This window comes from Pipra filicauda, unplaced genomic scaffold, assembly GCF_003945595.2.
Source record: "Pipra filicauda isolate LSUMZ 115617 unplaced genomic scaffold, ASM394559v2 scaffold35_size7292922_pilon, whole genome shotgun sequence".
NCBI lineage: Eukaryota > Metazoa > Chordata > Aves > Passeriformes > Pipridae > Pipra > Pipra filicauda.
Window position 1 is genome coordinate 990,443 of NW_024104487.1, and position 21,070 is coordinate 1,011,512.

General features: G+C 40.9%; 1 protein-coding gene across 7 annotated transcripts in view; it reads right to left on the reverse strand.

The window, feature by feature from the left end:
* Positions 1-21,070, reverse strand: part of KDM4C (lysine demethylase 4C) — a 260,988-nt gene that overhangs the window by 72,673 nt on the left and 167,245 nt on the right. For all 7 annotated transcript variants that reach the window (XM_027752199.2, XM_039384505.1, XM_039384504.1 and 4 more), the window contains one exon: positions 1,482-1,537. In XM_027752199.2, coding sequence (XP_027608000.2) covers positions 1,482-1,537 — 56 coding nt within the window. The remainder of the gene's footprint in view (positions 1-1,481; positions 1,538-21,070) is intronic.

Consider the following 21,070-nt stretch of genomic DNA (forward strand, 5'->3'; position numbering starts at 1 on the left):
GACACCCAACAACTAAATATAAACTGCTGTCATGTGACTTCAAAGTTGTATTCATCAGTGTGAAATAACAGCTGTATATAAAGATGACATATCAATTAGCAAGTTACAGATTCAGCCCAAATAAAAGCAGATAAAGCTTGCAGATCTATAATTTTATTAAGGTGACAGCTTTGTTCATGTTTTAACTTAAAGAGTCCTGCTTTAAGACTTCTTTAAATTTGTAATAACACCCTTTTTCTCTTCATTGCTGCCTGCCCACCTACTAAAAAACTAGTCTTACCATGTAAGCTTTATGGGACAGAAACGCTGTCAATAAAATACCTCTTCAATCAATCTTTACCCAATCATTTATACTCTGACATCTCTCAACCTAACAGACTCAAAATAATTGCTGTGTTCTGCTGAAAAGAAGGAATCTCGACTCTCCTATACGGTAAATTGTTTCCTGCACACACACACACAGTGTTTGATACATTAGCTTTTAAATATAAGTGATACTCATATCTCTCACTAGTTTGTAAGGAGCAAACAAGGAGTAAAAGGGAATGCACATGTTAGATTTTACACTTGTTGGAAAAAAAAGACATATTTGTAACATACTTTTCTGAAAAACTCAAAATCTTGGAATGGTAGCTGAAGCTGAAAGATAGATGAAAAACTCCACAATGTATAACAGCTATAAGGTATTATGGAAACAGGAATACAGGAGTTGAACTGCTTTTACAGAAATTCCATTTCATAAATCTGTAACACTAACCTACAGAGTGACAGAATGTAAAGGCAGAGACTTTATGTATTGTTATACAAAGAAAATCACTTTATGTAAACTTCTGTGGATTTTTTTTCTATGAATAAATCTTATGAAATATTTGGAAAAAATTTCAATTGGTTCACAAAAAAATATATACATATTTTCAAAGGAGCAACCTGTAATCAGTCAAATATTAAATATTAATCAGCAAATATTAAAAAGGGCATGAGATATTTCTGTCATCAACAATACTATTTTTGATAGTGTGTGCTATAAATGTATTTGAATAAAAAAAGAACGACTTCAGAATTGAAAATTATTTCAATATGATTAAAATTAATTAACTGAAAATACTGGTTTTAGAAGTTCAAAGGTATTGTATGGTAGTTTTCAGGAGGAAAAAGGAAAATACACTTTGGTGTTTGGTAAGACTTTCTCATGCAAACAGGGATAAATGAGCTCTCATTTACTTTCTCTACACAAAGGCCAGTAGATTAAAATTTGGAACAAGCAAGTGCGTGCAAATACTAAAAGAAACGTACATTTTACTATCTAACTATTTCACAAAATGCCAGTGGCACATTTGAATAGCAGTAATTTTAGTTCTGCAACAATTCAGCTTCAAGGGACACTGTCAAGTAATTATGTTTACAAATGCTTTGCACATGGGAATGGATTGGGAATAAAGTAAAAAATAAGCATATACAGTCCTGAAAAATATATTACTTACTTTTTGTCAGTAGTTTGCTTCAATGCACCACCTCTCAAATTGCAGAGACAACATTCCTAAAAATAAAAATAGTGTAGGAAAAAAGTTAGCATTATTTCCTGTTTAAAAATCAATTTTATTTAGCTGATCTTGAGGATAAGCAAATTTCTAATGTATTTAACTACTGGGATACAAACTGCCACTTATAAGCATGGCAGTTCCTTACAAGGGGAAAAAAGGATACAGTAACAAAAAGAGAACTCATATGAGCTAAAGAAAAAATATTTAAGTATTAATCATAAACAAAGTGACATAATCACTTTAAAAGTGATACTAAATTAAAAATACCAAAACTTTTAACCAGTAATGCCATAGAAAAGCCGAAATTGTCATACATATTATAAAAGTAAAATGAAGTGCTACAGCACATAATTAGTTTAATAGAAGTTACTGAGAAACTGACCCATAAGCTATTGATCTAATTCAATTTTTTTTTTCTTTTTCTTTTGCTGCAGTATACCTTCACTGCTTTGATCATCAGTACAACTCCAGCTCTTTCAGGGTACTCAGCAAGGTGTTTCAGTGGTTCCCAGATAATATGCCAAAAGACACAGCTTTTCCTACCTCTACTTAAAACTGAGCCTTTGAACAAATACAGTCTTTTCCACTTTTCAACTCTTCACTTCCTCTCTTCAGTCTCCTCCATTTATGAATCTATTCTTTCCCTTTTTCTTTTTTTTTCCCCCTTGTCCCTTGATAAGAGCATATGAGAAAGTATTTCCAATGTTATTTATTTTTCTTCCTCTCTCTGTTTTTCTGGTTTCTACAAATAACCAAGTGTACAAAATGGAGTCAAGATATACTGTGACTATATACCCATACATGAGCACGTCTCATGAACCTCTACATTTAAGTTGCCCTTGCAGGAGAAAAAAAACATGCAAACAAACAAACAAAATAAAACCAAAGCATAATTCTGAAGAACTGCTATGTAATACTCCAGTCTGACCTTACCTTAAAAATTCCAATAATGAAGAGTATCAATGTCTGCCAAAAATCTGAATGCTATATTACATTTCCTATGAAAATAACCTTTCCTAACTAGAAGGCAAACAAAAAAACCCAAAACAAACCAAAAAAACCCCAACAACAACAAACACAAAAAAAACCCCACAAACAATCAAAAAACTCCAGTGGTTTCTCATGACAATTGCGTCTTCTTTGCAATTTAAGCACATAAAATTTGCCTTATCAACCAAACCCATGGAGAGCAGGTAAACCATCCTGTTACAGAGTACCCTTTCAACTATTTAATATTACTGCAGAGTTTTAGTGAAGTGAATTGAGGTTCATTATTTTATCCACAACAGCCTTAGGATGGGAACAAACACATTCCAGATCACAGTTCCCTTTGTAAAAGTAAACACTGACTATTAAATCAGGAAACCCAAGGGATCAGAACAGCAACTCAAACGAGACTGAGCAGTAACAGATACTTTCAGCATACAAAGAACTGAACACTACAGGGCTGCTATTGCAGTACTGCTTATAACGTTCAATAGCCTCTTCAAGAGAGGAACAGCTCAGATGAAGGACATCATTGCATAGGAGTCCTCCATTCAGCTGTTGGAGAAGATGTAAAACTGTTCCTTTCAGGAACAATATTGCTATTCATATAGCTGCATCTTTGTCAGGTTCTCTTACTGCATCTTAGGAAACCTGTTCTAGTATCAAGTACAACACAAGACAGAAGCTCACTGGGAGTGGAGGGGCAGTGAAGAGAAACATGGAACTATTAAGGTTGGAAAAGACTTCCAAGATCATCAAGTCCAACCATTAACCTAACACCAGGTCCATCATTAAACCCCTAAGCACCACATCGACATGTCTTTTCAGCACTTCCAGAGATGGTAATTCCACCACTTCCCAGGCACACCTTGAGGTCATTTCTTCTTCTTCTATTGCGTGTAACTTGGGAGAAGAGCCCAACCCCTATCTCACCACAAACTCCTTTTAGGTAGTTCTAGACAGCAATAAGTTGTCCAACGAGCGTCCTTTTCTCCAGGCTAAACAACTTCAGCTCCCGCAGCCGCTCCTCACAGAACTTGTGCACCAGACCCCAGTACTGAGCCCTGGGGAACACCACTGGTGACAAGCCATCAGCTGCATGTAACTCCATTCACCATCACTGTCTAGCCTGGCCATCCAGTTGTGTTTTCACCCATCCAAGCCATGAGCAGACAGTTTTCCAGGAAAATGTTGTAGAAGACAGTGTCAAAGGCTTTACTAAGGTCCAGACAGCCAAAATCCACAGCCTTTGCCTCATCTACTAAGGTTGTCACCCTATCATAGAAGATCATATCAGCTTATTTCAAAATTCATTATTTGAATAATGATGAACTTTTCCTGCTTCTAATAAGTACATTTCATTTTTAAGAAAAATCTTCATTTGATCATATGCTGTATAACTTATCAGTGCAACTAGACTGAGAAGCCAAGGCCCCGAAGAAATTCCACAAAAAAATTAAGCTAAAATTGCACAGGAATTTTAGGCAGAAGTCATAATCTTTGCCTACTAACTACAGACTTTCCACACTAGGGTAAAAAAAAAAAAAGGTAGAAAACTATTACCCTTATGCAGCACCTGTAGGAACCAAATTTAATCTCCTCTCACAAACCACTTATAAAAATCTTTGGTGAGCAGAAAGTGTTGGTGGATAGTTGTTCACTGCCTGCTGGACACAGGTTACAAGAAATAAGATCCCTAAGAACTTTTAAGTTTCACCAGTGTTCAGAGCAAACCCGGGCAGGTAGGACCAGAGGCTTAAAGCCCATTAAAACTACTTTTGTTAATCATGGCTGCATTGCAATACACTGTCCTATATTCAGGCAACATGGCTATTACTTTAACTCCAGTTTCAACACACTGCAAGCAGTGAAAACTCAGAGGATTTATTATTTACAAAGACTAATATTCCTAATAAATGTATATTAATCATGGATGGCAGTGAAATCACACTAGCAATTATTACCCATGTTATTATCCATGAAGGGCATAGATCTGTTGGAGCTGGTCCAGAGGAATGCCACAAAAGCAATCAGAAGGCTATAGCACCTCACCTATGAAGGCTGAGAGAGTTGGGGTTGTTCAGCAGGGAGAAGAGAAGACTTTGAGGAGACCTTATTGTGGCCTTTCAATAGTTAAAGGGAGCTTATAAGAAATATGGGGACAATCATTTTAGAAGGGGAGAAACACCACCTATAACGCAGCTGTCTCCTTTGAGAACACACGCAGGATCACTCTCAAGGAAAAAAGGCAACGCAGAAAGAATCGTGTTCTGCAGAATTTACCATCTAAAGAGTCTTTCTGCTGTGCCTTTTGCAATCGGACGTGTCTATCTCGTATTGGCCTCATAAGTCACCAACGTGCCTGTAACAAATGTGGTTAGAGCCTTCCCAAATCTTTGTTCGCGAAGCCCAGCCATGATAAGAAATATGGGGACAATAATTTTAGAAGGGGTAATAGTTTTACATTTAGATGAGCTATAAGGAAAACGTCTTTTACAATAAGGGTGGTGAAACACTAGAACAGGTTGTGCAGAGAGGTGGTAGACATCCCATCCCTGGAAACATTCAACATTAGGTCATATGGGGCTCTGAGTAACTTGACCTAGTTGGAGATGTCCCTGCTTATGGCAGGGGATTTGGACTAGATGACCTTTAAAGGTCCTTTCCAACACAAACTATTCTGTGATTCTATGCTCTCACAGAAGAAGAGAGCGTCTGTGCACCCCTGTGTGTCTGCTGTCAGCCTCTATGTAAAAATCAGGATAGGAATGGATTTCATTATAAAGCATCACTTTACAACATATCCAATCTCTGATTCATTATTACTTTGCAAATCCTTTAAACAAGTAATTTTGTCATTTGTATTTGCATTAAATAATAATTTTTTAAGTATATTATTTTATACTTATCTAAATTAAATCTTAGACCATTTATAATTGCTCATCTCCTTTAAAAATCTCCATAACATTCTAGAATTACAAGACCTTTCTTTCTTCCAGTATATGTATAAAATAAGACATCTCCATACAATTTGCAAGCTTTAGCACAGTAACGTTCATTTCATCTTTCAGCTTTTTAGTGGAGATGATGCTTTTTTTTTTTAATAACAGTACAGACCATATCCACTGTTTCTGGACCAAATGCTTTCCCTTGCTTACCATGAAACACTTTTGCAATCAGCAATCCTAATCTGGTCTACTCCTTTCTCTGTTTCAATCACTTCTCAGACTCAGCTGCGAAAACTCCCCTCCGAGGAAGCATCAAGACATTCGCAGCAACTTAGACCATCAAAGATTCCTGAAGTATCCCGTGATTCACAGTATTACATCATACATTGCAAAACTTCCCACCCCAGGATACTAGGCATTACTACCTGAACCTGAGCACATATAACTCATGAAATCTTTGAGTTTTGTGGACTTCTCCCACCAGATCAAGACCCCGCAAGACTTTATCCATCACTTCAACCAACAAACATCAAAATTGCAACTACCAAGTCTCACTGCTGGATTAAATGGGCGGTGACTATATAACTTTGTATTTTATTCTTTTCTCTTTCTTTTCCTTATCCATTTTCCTAAGTGTTATTTCTACGTTTTAATATTGCTGTATTACTATAGATAATAACAACCAAAACAGCTTCATACCTGTTTTCCTTCACAACCAAATTGTTCTAAAACAAATCCTACATATATATGTATTTATAAACACAGATCATTCAGTGTCACTTCATTCTAATCTGCCCCAAGGGATCTATAAACAAGAACCTGGGTTACCCTTGCCTTCTGGGGCAGGTCATAACACATGGATAAATACTACACAAACCCTAAGCCCTAACCCTCCTCATTCATTTATATTTTAAAATTAATGCATTAGATTATCTTTGAGTATTTTTTACAGTCTGCCAAAATTCAAAGTCATATTGACAGTAATGTATACAAAAAGCAGTTTTCACACTTCCATATTTGCATACTTACTTCATCAGCAATAGCACTCTGTATGACAGGAAGCTGCCTGACACAGCAAGGCAATAGAATTCAGCCAAGCCATAGCAGAGGGACACGCAGTAAGTTATCTAATGGTTATTTTTATGGAAAACTATGAATAAGCACCACATGATCCCCCTTCTTGTTAAACTGCTATTCTCCTTTTGCCTCAGGCCCTGTAAATTGCAATGTCATCGCCAAAGAATTATATTTATTCAGTTAAAAAAAAAAAAGTTTAACTAATGTCAGTGGATGAAGACAGGGTAAAATAAAATACATTTTATCACAGCTGTTCAGGTCACTGGCTGCACAGAGTGTCTGAGCCTCGTGTTAGTATCAGAGGACAGTGCGAGAGACACCTGCATACGATACGAGCAGGTGAATGACTTGCTGTGCTTAGCGGCAGAGCTCAAGGAAGAAGTGGAGAGGCTAAGAAGCATTAGGGAGAGTGAAAGGGAAATAGATTGGTGGACCCTTTTGACCCCAAAAGAAGTCCAGCGGGAGACAGCGAAGCCCTGCACCTCCTGCCATCAGGCAGATGGAGCCAACCAAGTAGATGGGGGGGAATGGAAACAGGTCCCTGATCAGAGAGGTAAAAGAATCCCCTCCCAACCCCCATCACCTCCCACAGTGCCCTTAAAAAACAGGTATGAGGCCCTGGACCCAGAGAGTCAGGCAGAGGGCAGTGAAGAAGAGGATCTGCCTGGAGGGTCTCCCAGTTGCACCCCATCTACCAGATGGATTACAACCACAGCTATAAAGAAAAAAAAAAAGGGTAGTTCTAGTTGGTGACTCCTTTCTGAGGGAAACTGAAGGCCCTATATGCCAACCATATATGGCACCCATACCACAGGGAAGTCTGCTGCCTTCCCGGGGCCTGGGGGAGGGATATAGGTAGGAGATGCCCTGAGTTAATCCAGCCCTCTGATTATTATCCACTGCTGGTGGTCCAGGCTGGCAATGATGACATTAATGAAAGAGGTAACTTCAAAAGGACTTCAAGGCACTGGGTCAATTAGTTAATGGGACAGGAGCACAGGTGGTGTTCGCCTCAGTTCCTGCAGTAGCAGGGATGAATGAGGAGAGGAGTAGGAAAGCCCATCTTATCAATAGGTGACTAAAGGATTGGTGCCACTGGCAGAATTTTGGTTTTTTTCAACCATGGGGCAAATTCTATGGTACCTAGCCTGCTAGGGACAGATGGGCTTCATCGATCTTGCAAGGGCAGAGGACTCTAGCCCATAAGTTGTCGGGGCTGATCAGGAGGGCTTTATACTAGGTTTGAAGGGGGAAGATGTTGAAACCAGGCTCTCCAGAGATGAACCTAAGGGTGGAAAACCAGAGTTTGAAGTGAAGTCAGCAGCCCAGGTAAAAGGCATGTACACCAATGCACGCAGCATGGGTAACAAACAAGAGGAGCTGGAAGCCATCGTGCAGCAGGAACGCTGTGCTGTAGTCGCCATCACGGAAACATGGTGGGATAACTCGCATGACTGGAGTGCTGCCATGGGTGGCTACAAGCTCTTCAGAAGGGACAGGCAAGGCAGGAGACGTGGAGGGGTGGCTCTATATGTTAAAGAGTCTCTTGACTGTAGAACTTGAAGTCAGTAATTATGAGGTTGAGTGCCCGTGGATCAGAATCGGGGGAAGGTCAACAAGGCTGACATCCTGGTGGGAATCTGTTATAGACCACCCAACCAGTATGATGAGGGTGATGAATTATTCTACAAGCACTGGCAGATGTCTCAAAATCGCCAGCCCTTGTTCTTGTGGGTGACTTTAACCTGCCAGATGTCTGCTGGGAACTCAACACAGCGGAGAAGAGGCAGTCAAGGAGATTTCTAGAGTGCGTAGACAATAATTTCCTGCTCCAGCTGGTAAATGAGCCTACCAGGGGTGGGGCCCCGCTAGACCTGCTGTTGACAAACAGAGAGGGATGGTGGTGGGAGATGCGGTGGTTGGAAGCTGTCTGGGGCACAGTGGCCATGAAATAATAAGAGTTTTCAGTACTCAGGTATGCAAAACGGGCCATCAATAAAACTTCTACCTTGGACTTTCAGAGGGCAGATTTCGGCCTACTCAGAAGACTGGTTCAGAGGGTGCCTTGGGAAACAGTCCTTGAAAATAAAGGGTTTCAGGAGGGATGGACATACTTCAAGAAGGAAGCTTTGAATGCACAGGAGCAGGCTGTCCCAGTCTGCTGAAAGGTGAGTCAGCGGGAAAGTCAGCCAGCCTGGCTGAACAGGGCAATTTTGAAAGAAATTAGGGAAAAAAGAGAGCTTACTGACTATGGAAAAAAGGGCTGGCTACTCAGGAAGAGTTTAGGAATATAGTTAGGTCATGTAGAAAGAAAATTAGAACAACTGAACTCAATCTAGCCACTTCTTAGGGATAACAAAAAGTGCTTCTACAAATACATCAACAGCAAAAGGAGGGGCAAGAAAAACTTCCATTCTGTGTTGGACATGGGGGGGAACATAGTCACCAAAGATGAGGAAAAGGCTGAGGTACTTAACACCTTCTTTGCCTCAGTTTTCAACAGTAATACAGGTTGTCCTCAGGACAAGTGGCCTCCGGAGCTGGTAGACAGAGACAGGAAGCCAGACAGCCTCCCTGTAATCCAGGAGGGAACAGTTGGCGACCTGCTGAGCCACTTGGATCCCCACAAGTCTATGGGACCAGATGGGATCCACTCAAGGGTGATGAGGGAGCTGGCAGAAGAGCTCGCCAAGCCGCTCTCCATCATCTACCAACAGTCCTGGCTCACTGGGGAGGTCCCAGATGATCGGAAGTTGGCGAATGTCACACCAATCCACAAAAAGGGCTGGAAGGAGGAACTGGGAAACTACAGGCCTGTCAGCCTGACCTCAGTGCCTGGCGAGGTTATGGAGCAGATCATCCTAAGTCCAATCACAGAATACCTACAGGGTGGACAAGGGATCAGACCCAGCCAGCACAGGTTTAGGAGGGCAGGTCCTCTCTGACCAACTTGATCTCCTTTTATTATCATGTGACCCCCCTCCTGGATGAGGGGAAGGCTGTGGATGCGTCTATCCGGACTTCAGCAAAGCCTTTGACACCGTCTCCCACAGCATACTCCTGAAAAAGCTGCAGCCCACGGCTTGGACAGGGGTACTCTGTGCTGGGTTAAGAACCGGCTGATGGCTGGGCCCAGAGAGCGGTGGTGAACGGGGCTGCATCCAGTTGATGGCCGGTCACTAATGGTGTCCCCCAGGGATCACTGTTGGGCCCAGTCCTGTTTAACATCTTTACTGATGATCTGGATGAGGGGACTGAGTCCACCATTAGCAAATTTGCAGATGACACCAAGCTGGGAGGGAGTGTCGATCAGCTGGAAGGCAGGAAGCTGCAGAGGGACCCGGACAGACTGGAGAGTTGGGATGATTCCAACAGGATGACGTTCAACAAGGCCAAGTGCCGGGTCCTGAAATTTGGCCACAACAACCCCCTGCAGCGCTACAGGCTGGGGACAGAGTGGCTGGAGAGCAGCCAGGCAGAACGGGACCTGGGAGTTTGGATTGACAGGAAGCTGAACATGAGCCAGCAGTGTGCCCAGGTGGCCAAGAAGGCCAATGGCATCCTGGCCTGGATCAGGAACAGTGTGGCCAGCAGGACTAGGGAAGTGATTCTTGCCCTGGACTCGGTGCTGGTGAGGCCACACCTGGAGTACTGTGGCCTCCAGTTCTGGGCCCCTCAGTTCAGGAAGGATACTGAGGTGCTGGAACAGGTCCAGAAAGAGCAACTAGGCTGGTGAAGGGACTTGAGCACAAGTCCTATGAGGAGAGGTTGAGGGAGCTGGAGTTTAGCCTGGAGAAGAGGAGGCTCAGGGGAGACCTCCTCACTCTACAGCTCCCTGAAAGGAGGCTGTAGCCAAGTGGGGGTTGGCCTCTTCTCCCAGGCAACCAGCAGTAGGACAAGAGGGCATGGTCTTAAGCTGTGCCAGGGGAGGTTTAGGTTAGATATTAGGAAGAAATTTTTTACCAAGAGAGTAATCAGACATTGGAATGGGCTGCCCAGGGAGGTGGTGGAGGTTTTTAAGATGAGACTGGATGGGGCACTTAGTGCCCTGGTCTAGTAACCACAGCAGTGTTGGATCAAGGGTTGGACCTGATGATCTTGGAGGTCTTTTCCAGCCTAGGTGATTCTATGATTCTATATGTTATTTGTAATTAATTGTGTCTGATATATTTTCAACAACTTCTTCATAAAAGTCTCCATAATTGACCCAACAATCTCTTTCAGCTCTCTGGCACCCATGACATTAGGAAGCTTTTCATAACAGTTAACTTAAAGATTCCCTGCTTAAGTCTTTTTCTTTTTACTTTATGCATGATAAGCATAAAAAAACCCAGACTGTCCCTTTCCTTGCTGACATATTCCATCTACAGCCTCTTAGTTGGTTAAACAAATGCAGCTTTTCCACCTAACTACCTTCACCTGCAGCCACATTTTCCTCTCTTAAATGCAGTGAGAGCAGATCTTCAGTGAAGTCAGGCAAAGCAGGTTCGGTTGATACATTTTGCACCTACATCTGTGGAGATGGGCTTACACAGTGTTCAGCTTTGGACTGCCACAACTTGTTAAGCACATGCACCATAATTTTTAGGACTTCTTCTATAGCAGTGGCTGACATCATTGCTCCCCATTCCTTTGACTGTATTCTAACTGCAGTAACTTACACTTTTCTCTAATTACATCCTGTTTTCCAGATTATTTCAATAATTTATCAAGATCTTGTTCATTTCTGATTACCATTACTTCGCAGGCCTCATTAAAAAAAAAAAAAGCTCCTATTCAGCTAACATCACCAGTTAACATCACCTGCAACAGCTTCTGCACAAGGGATAACTAAGCAGGCTTTGGCTGGTCAAGTTAGTAATGAGATGATTGCATAGTGTTTGACAGATGTCAGTAAAATAATGAGACTTGTAAAAGGGCTTGATTAAGTACTCCAATAAAATAAGCAGGCGGTTGCTATTGAAGTAAAACAGCAGCAGATTCAAAACAAACAAACACAAAGGTTCTTCACAGAGCATGTGTCTGTTTGCCAGATGTGGGCGCTAAAATTTTACACCAGTTGAGAAAGAAGCTGCATAAGTTCACGAAAAAGAAATCCAACAAAGTTCACCTTTTACTTAATAAAAAGAAAGATATTGCCTTTGGTTAAGGCAGTTTCTTATTTGCATATTTTAGGAAATTGAGAAAGCATTAGGGAACACTCGCTCAAGACACATATTCTTCACCAAGTATTAATTTTTTGCTGTGCAAAAGAGGATAAAAGACTAGAACAGACTGGTTTAATTCACTGTGGCATATCTTACTATTCTACATAACCTGCACTTTTAAAGCCTTACATTTAGAAATGATACCTAGATATGAGGAAAATCCAATTACTTGGCACACATTGCAATATATATCACGTGTAATATACCTTTAATTTTCATGGTTTGTGATTCTAAAAAACTAATGGAACGTAACTTTCTATTATTATTATTTGTATAATAAACTATTGTGGGTGGCTTTATTGTAACAGCTTTATTTAGCAGTTATACCAGAATTAACATCTTCAAATAATTTCAATACATTTTGGCTAGTGGTCTGAATCATAGAATGGCTGGGGTTGTAAAAGACATTAAAGACCATCTAGTTCCCACTCCCCTACCATAGGCAGGGACACCTTTCACTAGACCTGACTGCTCAGAGCCCCATCCAACCTGGCCCTGAACACTTACAGTGATGGGGCATCCACAACTTCTCTGGGCAAACTGTTCCAATGTCTCACCAGCCTCACAGTAAAGAAGTTCTTTCTTACATGTAATCTAAACCTAACCTCCTTCACTTCAAGGTCATTACCCCTTGATAATGTCTTAAGCACTAAGTAGGACACTATTTATCTAGTTAACAATATATTTCCACCTCTTTTTTATCAGTTATTTTCCCTTTGTGTCTATTGACTCTGACTAGTGTCTAAAAGCACTCAAAAATCTAAGAAAAGTGGTTAGGAAAGGTTTTGGATTTGGGTTTTTTTCCCCCAAATATTTCTAATAAGAAGTCAGAACAGTTGGTTTTCAGTTTTAAGAGTCAACTACTACAAAGATGTGTCACAAAAATTCTGACTTACTAGTCTCATTTAAAAATAACTAATTAAAACAGACATGAAATCTTCAGTTATGCCACAGTTAAGTCAAATTGTATGGCTATGGCTGTTAAATTTACTTCATTTTCTTCAAGCCACTCTCGTGGGCTTTTTAGACAGGAACTTCTGAACTGAAAATAGATATCCTTAGTCTTCAACCTTTTCTATCATTTGCCTTGTAATGCTCAAGGTCACACTTCTAATAGTATTAACACAGATGTGCATTTGGATATGGCACTGCTGCACTTTGGCTATCTCATTTTCCCAGCTTATTTATATTTCTGTCTATATTTATCCCTGTGTAAAGAGAAAAAGGGTGGTATTTCTCTTGGCACATTTGAAAATGTTGTTTTCAGCAATGGTCCACTAATGAATATGTTAATCGTTCCACAACAAGGGAAAAATTTTCACTCAGAAAATAGCTTTTGAGATTACTTAATTTCAATTCAGAGATCACTACTTTATCCACTTCAAGCTATTACCTTCAGAGACAAACTTCCATTTTCCTAGAGACAAATAATTTGTAAAAAATAAAAAATTGCAGAAAAATTCACAGCTATCTAGTAAAAAAATTCAAGTTTCCTGACTGGCAGCACCATTTCTTAACAGAGTTGATAGATGCTACCATTATAACTCACAACCTTCATTTGTATTGTAGATGATTAAAGTTCACATCGATTAAGGAGGCTGAGTAATTCCATGAAAGAGATATTCACCACAGGTTAACATTAATATAATTTGTACACAGATCTTTGGCTACAAGCTTAAAGTAGGTTCTTGAGAATAGAAGGTGGCCACACTTCTTTTACGGATGAATATTTTCCTCTTTCAAGCCTGTTCAAGACACCCACCTTTGGGAATTTAAAGTTTACAAATCACCAGCTACTTAATTTCCACATTTTAGTAGCCTAATCCTGCAAACATTCAGTCTGCCCTGTCCGTGATTTAGGGATGGCCAAAAATTTCCTTGCAATTGCAGGTCCCACATCATGCCAGGCCGAGGCAACAGTATACAGAGCTAGTAATGTTTCGCTACCTTGTCCATACTACTATTGAGAACAGTAATCTCCAAGAATGCCAAGAGCAGGAGAGAGTTGTCTGGGATGACAAGACTTAAAAGGATAGGAAATAGAGGTGAGATGTCTCCAAGCAGAGAAGGAATAAGAACTGGCAAGACTGAGACTCAAATAAGAATCAAAATACTCGTTACAGGTAACTGGAGTAAAAATAACTCCCACACTTGAAGGTGGGGGGAGATCTCCCATACTTGATGGGGGGGTACTATGTGTCCTTTCTCACTATACTTATATATGAAGGAGTCAAAAGGAATGAGATTATCTTACTTAAAACATAAATAATCCACTGAAATTAGGTACAAAATACAAAACTGATCATTCTTCCTGCAAAATATTGAGACTGTGAAAATCATTCCCAGAGGGTAAACACTTGGGCTGGGACAATTCCAGCACAAATACAGGTTGGGTGGAGAATGGCTCAAGACTAGTCCTGGTTGAGAAAGAGTTGGGTGTGTTAATTGACAAGAAGTTTAATGTGAGCTGCTTTGCAGCCCAGAAGCCAGCCGTATCCTGAGCTGCATCACAAGTAGTATGGTCAGCAAGTTGAGGAAGATGATTCCACACCCCCCCCACTGTGCTCTTGTAAGACCCCACCTGGAGTGCCCTCAACACAAAAAGGACATTGACCTGCTGAAGTGGGTCCACAGGAGGGCCAAGAAATAGATCAGAGGGCTGGAGTACCTCTCCTATGAGGACAGGCTGAGAGAGTTGGGGTTGTTCAGCCTGGAGAAGAGAAGGCTCCAGAAAGACCTTATAGCACCTTCCAGTACCTAAGGGGGCTACAAGAAAGCTGATAGGACAAGGAATAATGGCTTCAAACTGAAAGAGGGTACGTCTGGATTAGACATAAGGAAGAAATTCTTCATTATGAAAGTGGTGGGACACTGGAACAGGCTGCCCAGAGAAGTTGTGGATAGCTGATCCCTGGAAGTGTTCAAGGTCAGACTGGATGTGGCTGTGAGCAACCTGGTCCAGCGAAAGGTGTCCCTGACATGGCAAAACCTTTCTATGATTGTATGAACACTGAGAGTAAACACTTAGCAAACAAAATGGGAATGATCGTCTATCTTTTACATTTATCTATCTATCTATCTATCTATCAAATGTTGAAAAGTATGCAGGATTGTTCCCATTATTATAGACAGAATACCTTCTGAAGAAAAGCTGCATCTTCAAGAAAACAGCAGAGCACCAGCTGTGCAAGAATGTGACAGTTTTCACCCTAGGCTTTCCTGGAGACCAGCTTGTAACCAGGAAGGAACTAGGGTAGTGACTTAGGAACTACTCCATGCTATTCCTTTCCACAACACAGCATATAAAAAGGCGTAGATAAGAGAGTATGCCCTATTCTCTCTTCCAGTGGTTGAAGGCGACAGGTCTCTCCGTAGACGGGCTTTGCTTGTATAGGCCAAAGCCTGCCTGCTCCAACCTGCCGTTATCTCCAGTCTCTCCGGGAGGCATGGGGGAGTTGGCTGCTGCCTTGCACAGCTCTTCTGTCCTACTCAGAGAAGTATTTAATTTGTTTTTATATTTATTCATTAGCTCTCTATTAACAGGTATATTTAGGAGATATTTGGTTTTAGGTTTCTTTTTTATCCCCATTTCCCCCTCCCTTTTCCCTTTTTCCCCCCTCGGGAGCTCCCTGTTGTGGATAATATATTCAAATTGTATATATATAATTGTAAATATATATGTTTTTGATAGAATCCCGTTTCTTTCAAACTTCTCTCAGTTTTTTTCTGGTGGTTCATTTTTTTTTCCTTCCCTCTCTGGGAAGCAGGCCTGTTGTCAAGTTTTGGAGACTTGGCAGGAAGCCAGCTCAAAACTTGCACAACATTTTTGGTACCGGGAGTGGAGTATTTTGGTTAAGTTTGGCCTGTTTTGAAAACACTGTCCGGGAAGACAGCCAAGCTCGGTGTTATTTTGGTGAACAAGTCTATTGTTTTGGGAACAGGTCTGGGAACACTGCCAGAATCTGGGAAAACTGCCAAGTGTGAAACCAGCCTCGAGGAGAATCTGGATGATCTTCTGTCCTTTCTTGAAAACTTCTTCTGCTGTGTCCCCCCATACAATGATGTACTGGATATGTTCTGGATATGTTCTGGAGCCTTACCCTTCTCTAGTGTGGCCTGGATCAGTCCATGACAGATGTTTGGACTGTGCTTCCAACCCTGGGGCAGTCAATTCCAGGTGGCTATTGGCACTTCTTGATCTTTGACTCGCAGTAGTCCTACAATGGAAGGGTCTTCTGAGAGTCCAATTGCTTGGACTCCTCTTCAGTCACTGCGGCTACACCAAAAGCCCACCAGTACCCTTTCGGGTCCTTGAAGTATTCTCTTCTTAGGTAGTCCATGCCGAGAATGCAAGGGGCTTCTGGCCCCATCACAATGGAATGCTTTTCCCATCGGTCTCCTGTCAAGCTTATGTCAGCCTCTACCATTGACAACTCTTGAGACCGTCCTGTCACTCCAGTAATAGAAACGGTCTCAGTATTCTTGTGCTCCAAAGGCATTAAAGTACACCGGGCTCAGTATCTATCAAGGCCCAGTATCTCTGAGGATCCGATGTGCCAGGCCATCGAACCCACACAGCCCAGTAAACATGATTATCTTCTTGGTCCCTTTCCTTCTCCTGGCAGAAGGTAGGGCCCCCCTACTGGTCTTGATCAGAGTATTCATCGTTGGACTTTGACTTCTTAGAGGCCTTTTTGTCATCGTCGAAGTGGACCTCCATCTTCTTGTGTTTTGGCGATCACAGTATCTTTTCTAAGAAGTCTGCATCTACCACGTAGACAAGTTTCTTGTCAGTGTCCTTTTGCTTCAGCTCCCTCACTCTAGCTTCAAGCTTGGAAGTGGGTTCACCATCCCATTTCTTCATGTTTTCTCCTTTGCTACGAAGGTTACGTGACCGACGCTAAGGGTTTTCTTTCCTTCAACGTGTGAATGACGGAGATCGTGAGCGAGATTGAGACCAGGATCGAGGTCTAGGTCAAGGTCGTCTCCGTCGATCGCACCGTGATCGTTCCCCATTGGCCTTGCTCTGTAATCTCTATACCTTCCATCATCTCTATCTCTAGGGTTGTCCTCATATCTGGAGTATTCATAATCTCTCTCCGTTCTTTCCCTATCGTAGGTGGGTCAGTATAGGGGATTGAAGGAGTCTTCCAGATTTTCCTCTGTGCTCCTTATCCAAGCACACATGGTGTCCATGCTTGGTTCATCCATCTTTGGATGATTTGCGCTTATCAAGCAGTAGGTATACGGTTTGGGGGCACCTTGAATTACCTTTTTCCACATCGGTTGCATGCAGGGAACACTCTCGGGAACTTGGATGTCATAATAGTCTGGATCACAGTAGACAATCTCCAGCATGGCCAATTCCCGTAGGTATTGGATGCCTTCTTCCACAGTGTTCCACCTTCTTGAAGAACTCGTCAGGGACTCCTTAAATGGGTATCTCACCCTCACAGCATGGAGGATTTGGAGCCAGAGACTGGACGCCATTTTCTCCCTTCCCATTTCTTGTTCTATCACAGGGTCTCAGGTAATGGATCCCAATTGCTGTGCTTCGTCACCTTCAATCACATGACTATCAGCACCCCTGTCCTCACCAGTCAGGTGAGGACTCGTTCACCAGGCAAGCGCATATAATCCCTCCGTAAATCTCAAAGCTCTCTTCTGGTCAGTGATTGTGTAATTTCACTTTCTCGGATTATTTCTTGTCCATCTCTCCCACGTAGAATCTTTTCCACCTCCCTTTTTACTCTTCTGCTATTACATGGAACCGCTCCCGCCTCCTCTCTGTATCTCTCACGTGGAGGTGGAGACTGGGTATGCCGTGGGGATGAGCTTCTAATTCATTCATGGTGTGGAGATGGACTTCGTCATTGTTCACGCCGCAGAGATGGATTTCTACGCCGTTCACACCACGGAGATGGACTTCTACGCCGTTCATACTGTGGGGATGGAGTCCTATGTCGTTCACGATACTCAGCGGGTGGAGGTAGCGAGTAGTCTTTCGGGTGCCGAGATAAAGGCCTCATCCAATCATCCACGCCTCCAAGAGACTGGAGATAATGGCAGGATACCCTGCTACTGGCTATTTTTAGCATGTTTTTCCCCTCAATGACTTTTAAGCAGTACCCCTGGAGATCAGATATGGTCTTTGAGGACAAATTTAGATTGCATGAGATTGGTGGAGGTTCTCTGGTCCAATTCCACCCCCAAGCAGGGCCACATTTAAAGCTACATCTTATCGAAATCATGCTTTACCCTGCAGGGAACCCCTTCCTTGGTAAGATGAGAAAACCAACTCAACCAGAGGTGCCCAAAGCTGTCAAGCCTTTTCACATGGGTATCAGTGGCAAAGGTTGACTTGGTGAACCACAGGTGAAGGGAACATCAAAATAGACTTTGAGTTTGAGCCTTATGGCACCTAGGTTAAAAAGATATTTTCTGAGTTTAATGGTCTTCAATTTGGTTTCTGTGACCCCATCAGAGAAACTCCATATTTACAAACTTGCTAAAGTATGTTGTGTCACAGACTGGTTTTTGAAAGCAATACATATCTTGTTACTAGCCTAATACCAAAACCATAAAGAAATACCATGCTCCCCCCATTACTTATACTGCAACTATAAGTAATTCTCCCAGCAAGTCAACTTTTTGCAGAGAAGGTTTGCAAATATTCACATTTAAAAAATAAAAAAATAAAAGCTAAAAAGCAAAATTAGGTCTTACTTTTCTGAAAACACAAAAACACAGAAAGCTTTAGGGTTTTATTTTTCCCATTGTAGTCAGATTTTCATGCCCAATAGTTTCTTTTATTAACAATATTCAAATTTTTTTAAAAGCTTTGTAGCAAAATCAGTCTGAAATTTAAGACGCTGTATACCAACTCACATGTTAATTCTGGCAGTTACCAGCCTCTGAAAAGAGGAGTTTATAATGGAAATGCTGACACTGTATTATTGAGAAGGGCACCACTATAAAAAGAACATTCCAAATCATTATTTTCAGTAGGGTGAAATAGGGCAGTTTCTGAGCTGGAATGTGGAAAGCACTTACATGCCACTTCTCTGATGCCTTTGGGAAAAAGAAAATAAAAATCCTTCAAATGATGTAAAGGGCTACTCTAATCATAGAATGCAATGAAACCCAAAGATCAATTTTCAATAAGTAACATACAAAGCATGAAAAAACTCAACTACAGAAAAAAAATATCTGCTAAGCTGTTTAAACATACGATATGTTCTCAAAATCAGTGCTAACTGATTAGGTACTTACCAATTTCTGTAGTGCCATGGAGAATAGCGCAAGAATAACTTGTGAAAAGTCATGCAGCATGAACAGCTGGCTTACTCTGAAGTAAGGCATTGGAAGGTATTTACCTGTTTCCTTACTTGCTCTTCTTTCTAACTCTTTCCTGTCCCAAATCCTTTTGTCCTCTAAATAATAAAGGTATTCTGTGTTTATGTACTATAGCTATTAGGTGACCATGTCTTTGCTCATTGTACAGTACGCTGCATTCTCAGTAATGCTAGTCATTATTCTTCCTGACTTCAGTAGCTTTCTTTAGCTGAAGCATTTAAGATTAATGAGGCATTTTTCTCAATCAAGGCACTTTGTATGAATACAGTCACCGTTTCAGGAGACATGCAGATAACTTATTTAATATTATTTGATTTTTTAAAATTGTTTTGAGGGGTTGATTTATGGCTATTTTTTTGTCCATTAGCATAGACCACTCAGTATCACTCTTCTCTTTTGTCAATAATTGTTATCAAACAGGACCTACTCCCCAGTAGAATATAAAGATATGTTATGTATCATGAATCCAGGTATATCCTGGAAGGTGAAAATTCAACATAAAGTATTGTAAAGCATACTACTTCAGCTCCTTAGAGATGCTGCAACTGCAAGAAAACAGTATGCTTCTGAATCTCAAAAGCAGTTTCCTCTGATAATATAAAACAGAATATCCATCATGGGGAAAATCTGACTCTGTAAATCTGACACAGACACTTTTCTATTTCCATACTTTAATGATGTTCATAGTTGGGATTAATATATAATACAGCTTCCTTTAGCTATTAAGTCACGTGTTATTTCTACAGCACTCTCATGCTTCATCGCTTTGCAAAATCATACTGATATACAAGACCCTAATAGAGACCAAATTTTCAATGAAGTTAACACAACTGCCATGATTTTAAGAAAGTATAGTTTAACAGATATTAAAACAATACTTAATTGTGTAAGCAAAGGAATGAGAACAAATTTTTCCTCCTAAGAAATTAACTGTGAACCTGGAAACAAGGTTGCACCAAAGTTTCTTAACTTCCATTATATTCTTCATTGCACAAAACTTTTCTTTTTCCTTGTTTTCTAATCAACCTTCCCTTCAGGATTTAATGTCTTACCCAGAAGGGAATTTCTCAGTCAGGTCGTCTTCTGCTAAATCTCCTCCTTCTAGGAATCAATGTGAAGAGGAGGGAAAACAATTTCAGGCATCCAGGAAGTTGAAGTTTCAGGGAATAAGTATTTCCTCCTAATTAAATCTTCTCATTTTGTTCTCTTTCCTGATACAAAAATTGAATGTTGGAAGGCATGCATATATATAATTCCCACAGGAAGTCAGAGTTAAATCTGTTTCAGATCTTCTGCAACAGCTGCAGTTTTTTAGCTATGCTTATCCTGAACAAATATTTAGATAAATATGATTTTTTTTAATTTGTTTCATATAGAAACTTGAAGTCTGAACTGTGTCAGTTGGAATGTAAAATACACTCACTCTATATTCCCTATAGAAAAAAAAAAAGTCACGCAAATAAGTAATTTTCTTTAATTTCACCTCCCTCTCAAGAGAGACTTATGGTACTACACAGCAATTTAAAATACAATTAAAATAACATATGTATAACAAGAGATATAGAAAACTCATTCCGTGTTCAGTTTTGGTCCACACTATACAAAAAAGGTGTGGTCACACTGGAGAGGTCCAGAGAAGGGCCATAAAGATGATCAAAGGACGGGGAAGCCTGTCATATGAGGAAAAGCTGAGAAAACTGAGTTTGTTCAGTCATGAGAAAAGAAGGCTTTGGAGACATTATCATGAGGTGCCAGTATTTAAAGGGTGGCTACAAAGAACATGAAGACTACCTTTCTTACAAGGAGTCACACGGAAAAGATGACAGGTAATGGGTACAAGTAATTCCTGGAGACAATCTGATTAGACACAAAAGGAAAAAATTTCACACTGAGAACTATCAGCCATTGGAGTAACCTCCACAGGGAAGTGGTGAGTTCCCTATACTGGACACTT